At 38.2% G+C, this 14,050-nt stretch overlaps 1 protein-coding gene across 2 annotated transcripts in view; it reads right to left on the bottom strand.

Moving 5' to 3' along the window:
• PSMG2 (proteasome assembly chaperone 2) overlaps positions 1 to 13,958 on the bottom strand; it is a 37,938-nt gene extending 23,980 nt beyond the window's left edge. Inside the window, exons 1-2 of one of the 2 annotated variants that reach the window (XM_090285850.1) lie at positions 13,734 to 13,958; positions 10,524 to 10,695 (exon numbers count right to left, since the gene is read on the bottom strand). In XM_090285850.1, the coding sequence (XP_090141976.1) occupies positions 10,524 to 10,695; positions 13,734 to 13,790 (229 nt within the window). In that variant the 5' untranslated portion in view covers positions 13,791 to 13,958. The remainder of the gene's footprint in view (positions 1 to 10,523; positions 10,696 to 13,733) is intronic. The other variant, XM_090285849.1, reaches the window with a different exon arrangement.
• Between the last annotated feature and the right edge of the window lie 92 nt (positions 13,959 to 14,050).

Here is a 14,050-nt window from a genome sequence, read left to right as displayed (position 1 = left end):
ACTATATGCTTCCCCTCTTACTTCATTCTGCCTTTTAATATACAATGTAAATATTACTTACTGTCTTGCATTGCTTTGTCTCTAGTTGCTAATATTCCTTTTCCCCCTCCCCTCTCAGAAATTATTTTTCTTTCAGTTAATCAACTCTTACTCTCTTTTTCCTTTAGTAAAAGAGTCTTAATCTCCTTACATCTATATTAATACTGGCTCATTTGCTGATAGTGTCATTGTGGGTGGGTGATTTTTTGAGGGTGTGGGTTTCTTGCCTGGGTAGTGTGTTTATGTTTTGTTTTTTTATAGTGTATTTTATTATGTTGTTACAGTACTCCCAATTTTTTTTCCCTTTGCTCCCCTCTGCCCAGGACCCGCTTCTCTCCAGCAATCCCACCCCACTTAGTTCATGTCCATGGATCGTGCATGTAAGTTCTTCGGTTTCACCCTTTCCTATATTATTCTTAACTTCCCCCTATTTTGTACCAATCAACTACACTTCTTAATCCCTGAACCATTTCTCCATTTACCCCCTTACCCCTCCCAGCTAATAACCCTTCAATTGATCCTCATACCTATTTTTCTGTTCCTGTTCTGGTTTGCTTAGTTAGATTTTGTTTTTATTATTTAGATTCAGTTGTTGATAGTTGTTTGTTGTCATTTTAATATTCATAATTTTGATCTTTTTCTTAATAAGTCCCTTTAACATTTCATATAATAATGGCTTGGTGATGATGAACTCCTTTAGCTTTACCTTGTCTGGGAAGCACTTTATCTGCACTTCTGTTTTATAATAGCTTTGCTGGACAGAGTAATTTTGCTTGTAAGTCCTTGCCTTTCATCACCTTGAATACTTCTTGCCAGCTCATTCTGGCCTGGAAAGTTTGTTTTGAGAAATGAGCTGAGAGTCTTATAGGCACCCCTTTGTAGGCAACTCTCCTTTTCTCTTGTTGCTTTTAAGATTCTCTTTATCTGGAACCTTTGGCACTTTAATTATGATGTGTCTTGGTGTGGTCCTCTTTGGGTCTAGCTTGTTTGGGAGACTCTTTGCTTCCTGGAATTGTCTATTTCCTTTGTCATATTTGGGCAATTTAGCTTCATTATTTTCTCCTTTTGGCACTCTTATTGTTCGGATGTTGGCATGTTTGACATTGTCCCAGACATTCCTAAGCCTCTCCTCATTTTTTTCAATTCTTGCTTCCTCATTCTGTATTGGTTGACTGTATTTTTCTTTCTTATGTTCCAAATCATTGATTTGAACCCTGGTTTCCTTCCCTTCACCATTGGTTTTGTGTGGATTTTCCTTTGTTTAATTTAGCATAGCCTTCACTTCTTCCCTTATGTGTTTGCCATACTTAAGCATATCTGTCAAGCCTGTGAGCATCTTTATCACCAGCATTTTGAACTCTACATCTGTTAGGTTGGCTCTCTTCTCATCTATTAGGTTGGCTATCTCCTCATCGCTTAGTTCTCCCACAGGAACCTTGACCCACTCACCCTTTTGGGCCATACTTCTCTGTCTCCTCATCTTGACAGGCTCTTGTGTTTGCTTGCCTCTGTGTCTTAGGTAGAGCTGTCACACGTGTTAAGTTGTAAGGGGCGGAGTCTTAGGTATTTGTCAGTACAGGGCTACTCATTTCATCACATTGCAGCGCTGTATGTGAGGGAAGGGTCCAAGAGGGAACAGTGCCACCTGCCAGCACTTGTCCCTTTTCCAGGCACCTCTCCCATTTCCGCACCGGACTGGCGCCCCTCTAGCTGTTGCCCTGGCCGTCGTTCCCAGAGTGGGTGGGTCTGCAGACGTTCTAGGACCATGGGGGCTCTATAAACAAGCTGACTCTACTGAGAGACCAGCATTTTCTTCCTCTGTCCCAACGCTCACTAGTTTGCAGCGTCAGAAGCAATGAGGCTTTATTTAACCTGGTGCTGGAACCATCAGTTGTGTGGTTTGGTCTGGTAATGGAGTGCTCCCCAGGTGTCCCTCCCAACTTTTTAAAATGTGTGGCTGTGCTTTCCGCCGGCCTTCTGCTGCCGCCACCACCACACTGCATCCTCTCCACCCCAGCTCCATCCTCCCACCTTTCTGGATGAGTATTTCTTCTTTATATTTTTGTTTGTTGCACTTTCTGCTCCTCGATTTTCTGGAACTTCTAGTTGTCTCTAGTCTTGAGGTAGTTGTATTCCTTCTCAGTTGTGGAGGGAGACGCAGCATGTCTACCTACGCCTCCATCTTGGCCAGGAGTCCTGTGTTTATGTTTTACCAGCACCTCCATAAAAGTATTCAAGATGTAGTGGGTGGAGTGACACTTAATCAGCTAACTGGAGAGGAGGTCCCACAAAGAGCAACAAACAGAAATACAACCAGACAGTCCAAATAAATGGCATAAAGGGCATACCAAGAGCATCAAGCTCAGGAGATTTAAAGACACTGCACCACTGAATCCCAAAGGTCTCCTAGTACAGAAGGTCACACCAAAAAGTTGGGAAATCAAAGCAGACCAGTCTAAGAAGAAGCAAAAACAAACAAGAAGAGTTACCTAAAATGTGGAGAAAAAGAAACAACCCCCTAACGAAAGGAAGAAGGAATTCCTCAGAAACAGTGCTAGATGAAAGAGAGGCAAGCAAACTATAAGACATGGAACTAAAAAGAATGTTTGTAAGGAAACTCAATGAACTCAATAAACTCAGAGAAAACTAAAATGAATTCCAGGGGAATTATAAGGAACTCCAGGGAAGCTACAAGTAACTTACTGAGTGGGACATAGAAAAAGACATAGAAACTATCAGTAAGAGCCAGGAGGAAATGAAGAATACAATTTCTGAATTGAAGGACATAATAGAATGAATAAGCAGCAGACTAGATGAACCGGAGGGTTGATCAGTGAGTTGGAGGACAATGTAGAAAAAAAATTCCCAGATAGTGCAACAAAACGAAAAAAGACTGAAAGAGAATGAAGAGGATTTAAAAGATCTGCAGGACAACAAGAAACATAATATTTGTATCATAGGGATACCAGAAGGAGATGAAGGGGAGGAAGGAATCAAAAACCTGACTAAAAAAGAAATTACAGAAAACATCCATGACTGGATTAGAAAAAGTCATGCAACTCCAAGATGCACAGAGGGTCCCAATGAAGATTAACCAAAAGAGGCCCACTCCAAGACACATCATAATTAAAACAGCAACATTAAAAGACAAAGAGAGAATCCTAAAGGCAGCAAGAGAAAAACAGCGAATAACACACAAGGGAGCTCTGATAAGGCTAGCAGCAGATTTCTCAACAGAAACACAAGCCAGAACGGAACTGCAAAAAATATTTCAAGCAATGAAAAACAAAGGCCTACTACCAAGACTACTCTACCCAGCAAGGCTCTCAATCAAAATAGAAGGTGAAATAAGGAGGTCCCCAAACAAAAGAAGCCTAAGAGAATACATTTCCACCAAACCAGCAGTGCAAGAGATGCTAAAGGGACTGCTTTAAGATGATGAAGAAAGAGAGAAAGAGAGAGGAACACAGGTATAAAAAGAAAAAAAAAATCACAATGAATAAGTACCTATCAATAATAACCTTAAATGTAAATCGATTAAATCCTCCAATAAAAAGGCATAAGAATGAATAAGAAAATATGACTATATATATGTTGTCTAGAAGAGACCCACCTCAGAACTAAAGATCTACACAGACTGAAAGTGAAGGGATGGAAAACAATATTCCAAGCAAATGGTTATGAGAAAAAAGTTGAAGTAGCAATACTTCTATCAGACAAAATAGACTTAAAAACAAAGGCCATAAAAAGAGAGGGAAGGACATTTCATAATACTTAAGGGAACAATCTATCAAGAAGATATAACCCAAGAAGAAAAACAAAAAGAAGAAGATATAAGCCTTATAAACATATATGAACCCAACACAGGAGTACCAAAATATATAAGGAATACCTTGCAGGACTTCAAGAAGGATATCAAGAGCAATACACTCATAATAGGGGATTTTAACACCCCACTGTCAACAAGGGACAAATCTTTCAAGCAAAGAAACACCAAGGATATTGGGGCATTGAACAACACTCTAGATCAAATGGACTTAATTCATATATACAGAACCTTTCACTCCAAAGCAGCAAAATATACATTCTTTTCAAATGCACATGGAATGTTTTCAAAGATAGACCACATGGTAGGTCACAAATCAAGCCTCGACAAATTCAAGAAAATTGAAGTCATATCAAGTATCTTATCAGACCACAATGGCTTGAAACTGGAAACCACCCTCAAGCACAAAACTCAGAAACATTCAAATTAATGAAGAATGAACAACATGCTATTAAATAATGAATGGGTTAGCAATGACATCAAGGAAGAAATCAAAAAGTTTCTGGAAACAGCTGATATTGAACACACAACAGCACAAAACTATGAGACACAACAAAGGCAGTCACCCGAGGGAAGTTCATAGTAATACAGGCCTACCTAAATGGGATAGAAGAATCTCAAACAAACAACCCAACTAACCCTACAGCTACAGAAATTTGAGAAACAACAAGCAAAGCTGCAAAAGAGAAGGAAGGAAATAATCAAGACCAGAGCATAATTAAATGACATAGAGCTAAAACAAACAATTCAAAAGATCAATAAAACTAGTAGCTGGTGGAGGTTCTTTGAAAAGATAAACAAAATTGACATGCCTTTAACCAGGCTCATCAAGGGAAAAAATAGAGAGGACCCAAATAAATAAAATCAGAAACAAAAGAGGAGAAATCACAACCAATACCACAGAAATACAAAGGATTATAAGAAATTACTACAAACAATTCTATCACAAGAAATTTGAAAACTTGGATGAAATGGCCCAATTCTGGGAAACATAATCTTCCAAAACTGAATCAAGAAAAAGCAGAAAGCCTGAATAGACTGATAACAACTAGTGAAACTGAAGCAATAATCAAAAAACTCTTGGCACACAAAAGCCCTGGACCGGATCGCTTCACAGGAGAATTTACCAAACATTTAGGGTACAGCTAACTCCTATCCTTCACGAACTATTCCAAAAAATTCAAGAAGAGAGAACACTCCCAAACTCTTTCTATGAGGTCAGTATTATCCAAATTCCAAAACCAGGTCAAGACACAACAAAGAAAGAAAACTACAGGCCAATATCGCTGATGAACATAGATGCTAAAATCCTCAAAAAAACATTGGCAAAGCAGATCCAGCAACACATTAAAAAGATCAAACAACATGATCAAGTGGGATTCATCCTAGGGATTCAAGGATGGTTTAATATTCACAAATCAGTAAACATATAAACCACATAAACAAAATTGAAGACAAAAATCACATGATTACATCAGTAGATGCTGGAAAGCATTTGATAAAGTAGAACATCATTTTTGATACAAAACAGTCAGCAAAATGGGAAAAGAGGGAGGATACCTCATCATAATAAAGGCCATATAAGAGAAACCTGAAGCCAACATCATACTCAATTGGCAAAAAACTGAAAGCATTTCCCTAAGATCAGGAACAAGACAATAATGTCCACTCTCTCCACTCCTATTCATCACAGTATTGGAAGTTCTAGCCACAGCAATCAGACAAGAAAAAAAAAATAAAAGGCATCCAAATTGAAAAAGAGGAAGTAAAACTGTCATTATCTGCAGATGACATGATGGTGTGCATAGAAAACTCACCAAAAAACGACCTGACCTAATAAGTGAATTTGGCAAAATAACAGGGCACAAAGTCAATATTCAGAAATCAAAGGCATTTCTGTACACCAACAATAAAATATCAGATATAGGAACTAGGAATAAAAAAAAACAAACCCATTTACTATAGCAACAAGCAAAATACAGTATTTAGGAATAAACTTAACCAAGGAGGTAAAAGACCTGTACTCAGAAAGAAATACCAATGATATATTTCACAGAACCTAGAACAAATACTTCAAAAATTTATATGGAACCAAAAAAACCCTGAATAGCTTCAGCAATCTATGAAATAAGAACACTGTAAGAGGAATCACAATACCTAATATCAAACTATATTACAAGGCGACTATAATCAAAACAGTCTGGTACTGGCATAAGAAGAGACTTACAGACCAATGGAACAGAATAAGAGCCCAGAAATAAACCCAGGTATCTGTGGTCAATTAATATTTGACACAGGGGGCAGGAGCATAAAATGGAGTAAAAATAGTTTCTTCAACAAATGGTGTTGGGAGAACTGGACAGGGACATGCAAAAAAAATGAAACTAGAACACCAACTTACACCATATACCAGAATAAACTCAAGATGGATAAAAGACTTAACTGTAAGCTGTGATACCATAAAAGTCCTAGAGGAAAACATAGGCAGGAAAATTTCAGTTATCCCACATAGCATTATTTTCACCAATGTATCTCCTAGGGCAAGGGAAATAAAGGAAAGGATAAACAAATGGAACTACATCAAACTAAAGAGTTTCTGCTTGGCCAAAGAAAACATCAGCAAGACGAGAAGGGAACGAACCATCTGAGAGAACATATTTGCCAATGATACCTCAGACAAGGGTTTGATCTCCAAAATATATAAAGAACTTATATGACTCAATACCAAAAAGATAAACAATCCAATTAAAAAATGGGCAAAGGACCTGAATAAACACTTCTCCAAGGAGGACATACAGAGGGCCCATAGGCGTATGAAAGGATGCTCAACATCACTAGCCATCAGAGAGATGCAAATTAAAACCACAGTGATACACCACTTTACACCAGTCAGAATGGCCATCATCAACAAATCAACAAACAACAAATGCTGGTGAGGATGTGGAGAAAAAGGAACCCCATGCACTGTTAGTGGGAATTCAGACTGGCTCTGCCACTATGGAAAACAGTACGGAACTTCCTCAAAAGTCTAAAAATAGAAGTTCCCTTTGATCCAGCAATTCCATTGCTAGGATTATACCCAAAGAATCCTGAAACACCAATTCAAAAGAACCTATTCACCCCTATGTTCATGGCAGCGCTATTTACAATAGCCAAATGCTGGAAACAGCCTAAGTGCCCATCAGTGGATAAGTGGATCAAAAAACTGTGATATATTTACATGACGCAATTCTATGTAGCAGAAAGAAATAAGGAACTCCTACCCTTGCGACAGCATTGATGGAACTGGAAAGTATTATGCTTAGTGTAATAAGCCAGGCAGCGAAAGAAAAATACCATATGATCTCACCTAATATTGGAACCTAATGAACAAAACAAACGACCAAATAGAACCAGATGCACGGAAACAAGGAACAGACTGACTGTGACCAGAGGGGACAGGGGAGGGAGTGAAGGGAAAAAAGAAGGAAAGGGTCTAGTCAAGGAACTAATGTAAATGACCCATGGACATGGACAAAATGGTGGGGACTGACTGTGGGAGAGGGGTGAGGTGAGGTGAGCTCGGTTGAGGAGAGCAATGGGGGAAAGATGGAACAACTGTTACAGAAAAACAATTTTAAAAAATCTTAAAGAAGAAAAAGCATTTTTAGTAATTAAAATATAGAGATAAGTGCTATATCGTTTGGTTAAAGTATGTATTATTTATGTATTTATTTACTTACTTATTTGTCAAAGTAAAACATTTTAGAAGTACATTAAAATGTACCTGTGGGCTTTATTTTATATAACACATTCACTTCTGAAAAATTAAATATAAGAAAATATCAAAAATTATTTTTCTTTTGATTTTGGTTATAAAACCAAATAAGTATTCCCCTAGAAATTTTATTATTATCACAAATAAAATAATTTTAAGAATGTTTTCAGTTTCTGATATTCTCCCTTCTCTCTAGGGAACAGCAATACTCACTGGGGTTAACAGAAGAACGAAATAAAGGAGAATGTTAGGCATATAATAAAATTCTTGGAGTAAGTACATTTGTGTTCTTTAGGAGTTTTGAAAAGACCTGAAATAACATGCAAAAAAAATTTTTGGAGTAAATGTGTGTGCTTTTCTGGGAAAAGGATCCATAACTCTCATTAGATTCTGTAAAGGGCCCACTTTACTGATGCCTAAAATGTTCTGTCAACTTCACCTCCAAGAATAAAAAGCTCTGATAAGAACCAAAGACAAAATATAGAGTCTCTAAGGACATATGATTAGGTCACTATGCTAAGGGGTAAGCTTTTCATTACTATAAAAAAGATTATTAATAACCTAGACTTGGGCAAATCCTTTGGTGGATCATGTCTCTTCTGTTATAGGTCTTTTGGGGATCGTCTCATTGGATTGGTGTGGTGTGTGGTGTGACTGGGGGACTGCATCAATAGTCTAGTAACCATTAGGTATATTCAGGGCAAAGGCAGCTAAAGCATAAAGTTTAGGAATTAGGGAAAAGAACATACATTTAGGAGAAAGGAACTAAGGCATAGGCCACTCAGGCCCCTAATTTATTTCTGACATACACATATAGTGCAATGCAACAGACCTACTGGGAAGAGGATATATCTGTAGAAAGTGAGCAGGCTAAGCTTTGCTACCTTCCATATAACAATACTTAATTTCTCTATCAATTTACACCCAATTCTTTTTTGTTATGATCTTATTTTCTTTTTTTCCTTCTGTAATATAAAAGTAACATCATCTTTAATGTATTTTGTCCGAAGATGTTTAGCTTTCACTTAATCAAGCTTTAGACCTAACTCCAGTAACAGAAAACACAGACTAGAGGAACAAGCCAAATGACACCACAAGGAGTAGTAAGACAAATGTAGAAGGGACATTCTATAGAAGTGGTCCCCAACCTTTTTGGCACCAGGGACCAGTTTCATGGAAGACAAATTCTCCAGGGACTGCAGTGGGGTGGGGGAGACAGGCGGCAGAGCTCAGGCGGTAATGCCAGTGGCACCCATGGACCAGGAGGAGGGGGAGGTTGGGGACCTGTGTCCTATAGGACAGTGGGTCCAGTTTTTCCTTCAACAAATCTGTTTCATGAATGAAGGAAAAAGAAAGAGACTACTCCAGAGTAAAATATTTAGAAGCACAACAATCAGATGTACACTGGGTCCAGATTTGGGCAAACTAACTTTAAAGAACATTTTGGGGTAAACTGAGCCAATTAGAATATGGATAGGATATAGAAAGTTATTTAAAAACTGCTATTGCTTATTTTGTTAGATGTGATGGTATTTTAACTATGTAAGAAAATGTTCAAGTGTCAACTTGAGAACCAAAGGCTCACTGGTTCAATTCCCAGTCAGGGCACATGCCTGGGTTGAGGGCTAGGTTCTCGGCTGGGGGTGTGCAAGAGACAACCACACATTGATGTTTCTCTCCCTCTCTTTCTCCTCCCTTCCAGTCTCACTAAAAATAAATAAACAAAATCTCTTTAAAAAAAACCAAAACAAAAAAAAAACAAAAAGAGAGCTGCATATTTGGGGGTAAAATCTCATGTCTATAATTTATTTCAAAATACTTCATCTTAAATTTTTTAAAAAGTGGATTAAAAAACTATATCCAATTGACTTGCTGCCAGTTTGTGTCAAGGGAAAACCATCGGACATGACTAATGTTAAGCCATAACATTCAAGCTAGTCATGACCTTGAACCCATGCACCTGATATATGTAACAATATTTAAGAAAAGATTTTGTATCCCTCAGTTCAGCAGCGACTTCTGCCCCGTTAAGGCAATACTGAAATTCCATTTTGTATTAACAAAGCAATCTTTCCTGCAGGAATTTCAATGTTAAAATTATTTCCTGAAAGTGTTTCATTATCACAAGCTGATGACATGGTTAATAAGACTGACAAAAAACAAAATACTTCATTTGTCTTTCAATCCACCAATTGTCTTTCATAATCCTCTATTACCTCTTGACTTTGACCTTAAAACAGTAGAGAACTGAGAGGCCAACTGAAAAGCTGGCCATCAAATTAAGTAATTGAATGCTCCTGTGCTTCAGGATCAATAGCTTTTCTATTACTCTGTGCAGTACCACATTATAAACAAACAGTGGTCAGTGCAATATAAACTGTGTTTCCTGATTAAGCCTGATAGCCCGAAGAGAAATTATGGAGACTTATGGAATGGGAAAGGCCTATACCCACTAGCAGCATTAGGCAACTCAATTTGTCCGAGCCTTATTGATGTATTATTATGGATTCTATAATGTGAGAGGATGACAGAGGCTTAGATGAGGGAGCATGTACTAAACACAAAGGACTGAGTCCAGTGGAATTCTTTGTCCTTTCCTGATCGTATTGATGCTTACACATGCCAGTTAGAACAGAAAATAAAACTGAGGATAAAGTAGAAAAGAAAAACCCAGGTTAAAAAAATAGAAACCTCAAATTCTATTCAAGGACACAAGTACAATCACATTTCTCATAGAAGTTGCCATTTAGAAAAGGCTAAGAACTATAAGAGAATTAGGATAATGTGATTGGGTCACCAATTCTGCACAAAGTTGGAACCAAGCAAAACAGTGACTGTGGAGCTAGTCCTAATTTAAAACTACCTTGTAGTAGAATAAAAATACACCAGAGTCTTACATACCTTCAGAATTTATACTGAGTTCTGTTGAATTTTCTTCTGAGGTTGCATATGGGTTGTTTCCAACCATTGGCACAAGACAATCGGTATAGAAGTAACCAATCTTAGACATATTCAGTGTAGAAATAATTAGGTCTATCGCAAGTTGGCCAACATTTCCAACGGATACTGCTGGCTGAAGTCATAAAAAAATATTCATTAAGGCACCAATGTTAGCAACTCTTTTAAAAAAATATTTTTAAACTTGATTTTAGACAGAGGAAAGGAGGGGGAGAAGAGGGAAAGAGAAAAAAAGAGAATGGGGGGAGAAAGTGAGTGAGTGTGTGTGTGTGTGTGTGTGTGTGTGTGAGAAAGAGAGAGTGAATATGAATTTTTGTTGTTCCACTTATCTATGCATTCATTGGTTGATTCTTGTATGTGCCATGACCAGGCTCAAACATGCAACTGGGCCGTATTGGGACGAACTCTAACCAACTGAGTAACTCGGCCAGGGCCTATTAGCAGCACTCTTAGAAGTTTAGACAAAAGACAATAATCACAGCACTAGTATTGAATGTTTAAGCTCAGATGCATTACTGTTACATAACTCTTTCATTAATTGCAACTGAGGTGTCAGCAGGGGGCCTCCTCCACCTTTGGGACTATTGATTTAACTCCTACTAAACACCTACTTTGTGTCAATCATTACTTTAGGCACTGGGAATGCAGTAAAATCAACAAAAGTTCCTGCCTTGGTGGAGCTTCCATTGTAGAGGGAAAGTTGTCTACCTGTAATAAAATAAATATAAAATACACAGTGGTAAGTGCTATGGATAAATATTAAGTGATTGTGAGCTTGAGTGTGTTTGTTTGGCTGCAATTTTAAATAAGTTGGTAAAGGAAAGAATCACTTCAGGTGACAAGAAACTAGAGACCTCAAAGAGGTCAGGAAGAGAGTCTCACAAAGAACAGGAAAAGAATAATTCAGGTAGTGGGAAAGCAAGTATAAAGGCTGTGCGGTATGAAAAAAGGTGTCCTTGGGTCTTGCTTGCTTTGTTAGTACCTGACGGTTGGAGTGAATTCATTTTCACACTAAAACCATGCACACCCCCTCCCCCATGACTTCAAATAGTCCAACTGCCAAATCTCTAGCTACAGCCTCGAATACTTACCTGAACTCCATAGCTTACTGAATATCTCCCCATGGTTTTGTCACAGTTAACTCACATTCACCATGTACAATATTAAACTTTTGCTCAAACTTGTTACCATATTTTGTATTTCAGAAAAGAGGAACAATTATTAAGACAATTACTTAAAACAGGAAACTTCTTCCCTTTTCTTTACCAACCACATGTAATACATGACTAATTTTCATTGAATCTTTTTTTTTTTGCCTTCGTCATAGTTTTCTGGGTTCTTCAGAGCAGTCTCCCACTTTTCATTGCTGTCATCTATTAATCCTCTGGTTATCTCCTGTAATTCCCTTTCCTCTTCTCAAAGATTATGCTCCTTTGGTTAGACCCTCACACTTCCTGTATCATCCACCTTTTCCTCACTACTGAATTCTTCCCATCAGCACATACACATGTTCTAATATCTTTCTTTCTAAATAACTGTTCTTTGATCCCACATACACCCCTAGCTACTATCTCACTTCTAGGGTGCTCCTCCACAGCCCAAATTCCTCATGGGTGTCCACTAAAACATTAAAAGGAATTTTATTTCTGAATTAATGAACACATACATATATACATCTCAAACTCTTCTCCCACTTATGCAACCCACTCTAATATTACTTCCCTCTTCACCACTCCACTGGTAAGTGTCAAGGTTACCACCAATAATCTTTTAGACATTACTTTCTCTGTAAAGCTTTTCTTTCTCTTTTTCTGCCAGGTATCTCTCACAAAGATACTTTTTTCCCTTTTGTGATTAACAAATATTTTTCAGAGTTACTTGGAAATTATGTAAAATTTCCTTCCTCAGAACACTATTACACACTAGTTTTAGCATTCAGTGACATTTCTTTAATTCATAATGATGAAAATTGCCAAACAGCTAATTTTCTGTTACCATCATTTTTTTGACACATAATATTGTATTAATTTTAGATAATGATTGATATATGCATACAGCGGTGGGCAAAAGTAGGGTTACAGTTGGTAATACAAATAATACAATTAATAAATAACAATACAAGAATAAACTCTGTTAAGTGTACTCACAACTATGAACCTACTTTTGCCTCCACCCCCCCCGATATTGTGAAATGATTACCAAATACATTTAGTTTTAAGACCATCACTACAGTTACAATTTTTTTCCTCATGATGAGAACTTTTAAAATTTACTCTTAGCAAGTTTCACATATACAATACAGTATGTTAAGTATAGTTACCATGCTGCACATTACATTGCCAGGACTTACTTATAATTGAAGGTTTGTATCTTTTGACTACCTTAGCAACACCCATCCCTCCGTGTTCTCTGCAGCTAAGAGTTTGGTGGGTTTTTTTTTTTTTTCTTTTCTTTTCTTTAAGATTTCACATATGAAGCTTTCCTCAACATGTCCTTGTAACCCTCTCCCTCCCAATAAATCCTAGAACCTTTCTGTATCTTTTTAAAACTTACTTCTGTCCTAGCCTTTATCGTCTTTATTGATTTGTTTCCGATTGTAAAACTCCTTGAGGACAAAGACCTAATTTTATTTTTTTATTTCCACGTAACAGAAGTTTATTGAAACAATGAATGAACATGGGCAATTGTAAGAGCGATATCATCGTGTTAGCTACTGGCAAAAGTTGCTCTTACTACACTAACTTATTTTGGTGAATGACAACGACTTTCTTGCTTAAGAGTGACTCTACAACTAGTTGAAAAAAGTATTTTTTAGGATAAATGGTAAAGAGAATATCCCGCAAAACACATGTACAATATTATCTACAATATCCAAAGACATTACGTTGTACAGTCAACATAAGAGTATGTACAAACTAGGCTTAGATGGAAGGTGTGGTGACAGCGCCAGAAAAGGTTCTATTTGGACTGCCGTCTCCAAGGACAACCTCCCTACATTTCAGCGCAGGTTGAAAACCTGAAATAGAAGCAAATACTCTCCTCCCAGCGCCGGGTGAAATACCCGGAGTCGGGGTAGCGGCGCAGTAGGCGCCCTCCGAGAGAGGCAGTAGCCCTAAGTCTGGCTGTGGAGAGTTCGCAAAAGTGGGGACTCACCATCAGGAGGGTGAAACCCGCGAGGTCGGAGACAAAGTTTCCGCAGGGAACAAACATGGTCGCACTGAAGTTGGAAGCAGGTAAGCGCTGGCCTGGGCGAAAAGACCGGGAAAGCCAAAATTGCAAGCTCCAATTATGTCTGCAGACTCCAGCCGGTATTGCACCGCGCGACGCAGGCGCGGTGGGACCTGCAGGCGGGGTCCTTCGAGTCCGTCGGCGTGAGGTCCTGAGGGGCCTGTCCAACTACCTGCCAGTCCGGAGAGTAGAAAGGGCCGGCGAGAGGGAGGATGGATAGCGTATCCGAAGACATTGGCAAT

This window comes from Furipterus horrens, unplaced genomic scaffold, assembly GCF_987537825.1.
Source record: "Furipterus horrens unplaced genomic scaffold, mFurHor1.1.pri manual_scaffold_8, whole genome shotgun sequence".
In the NCBI taxonomy this organism is placed as follows: Eukaryota; Metazoa; Chordata; class Mammalia; order Chiroptera; family Furipteridae; genus Furipterus; species Furipterus horrens.
Note: the sequence above shows the minus strand (reverse complement) of the source record. Positions and strands in the feature narration are given on the sequence as shown.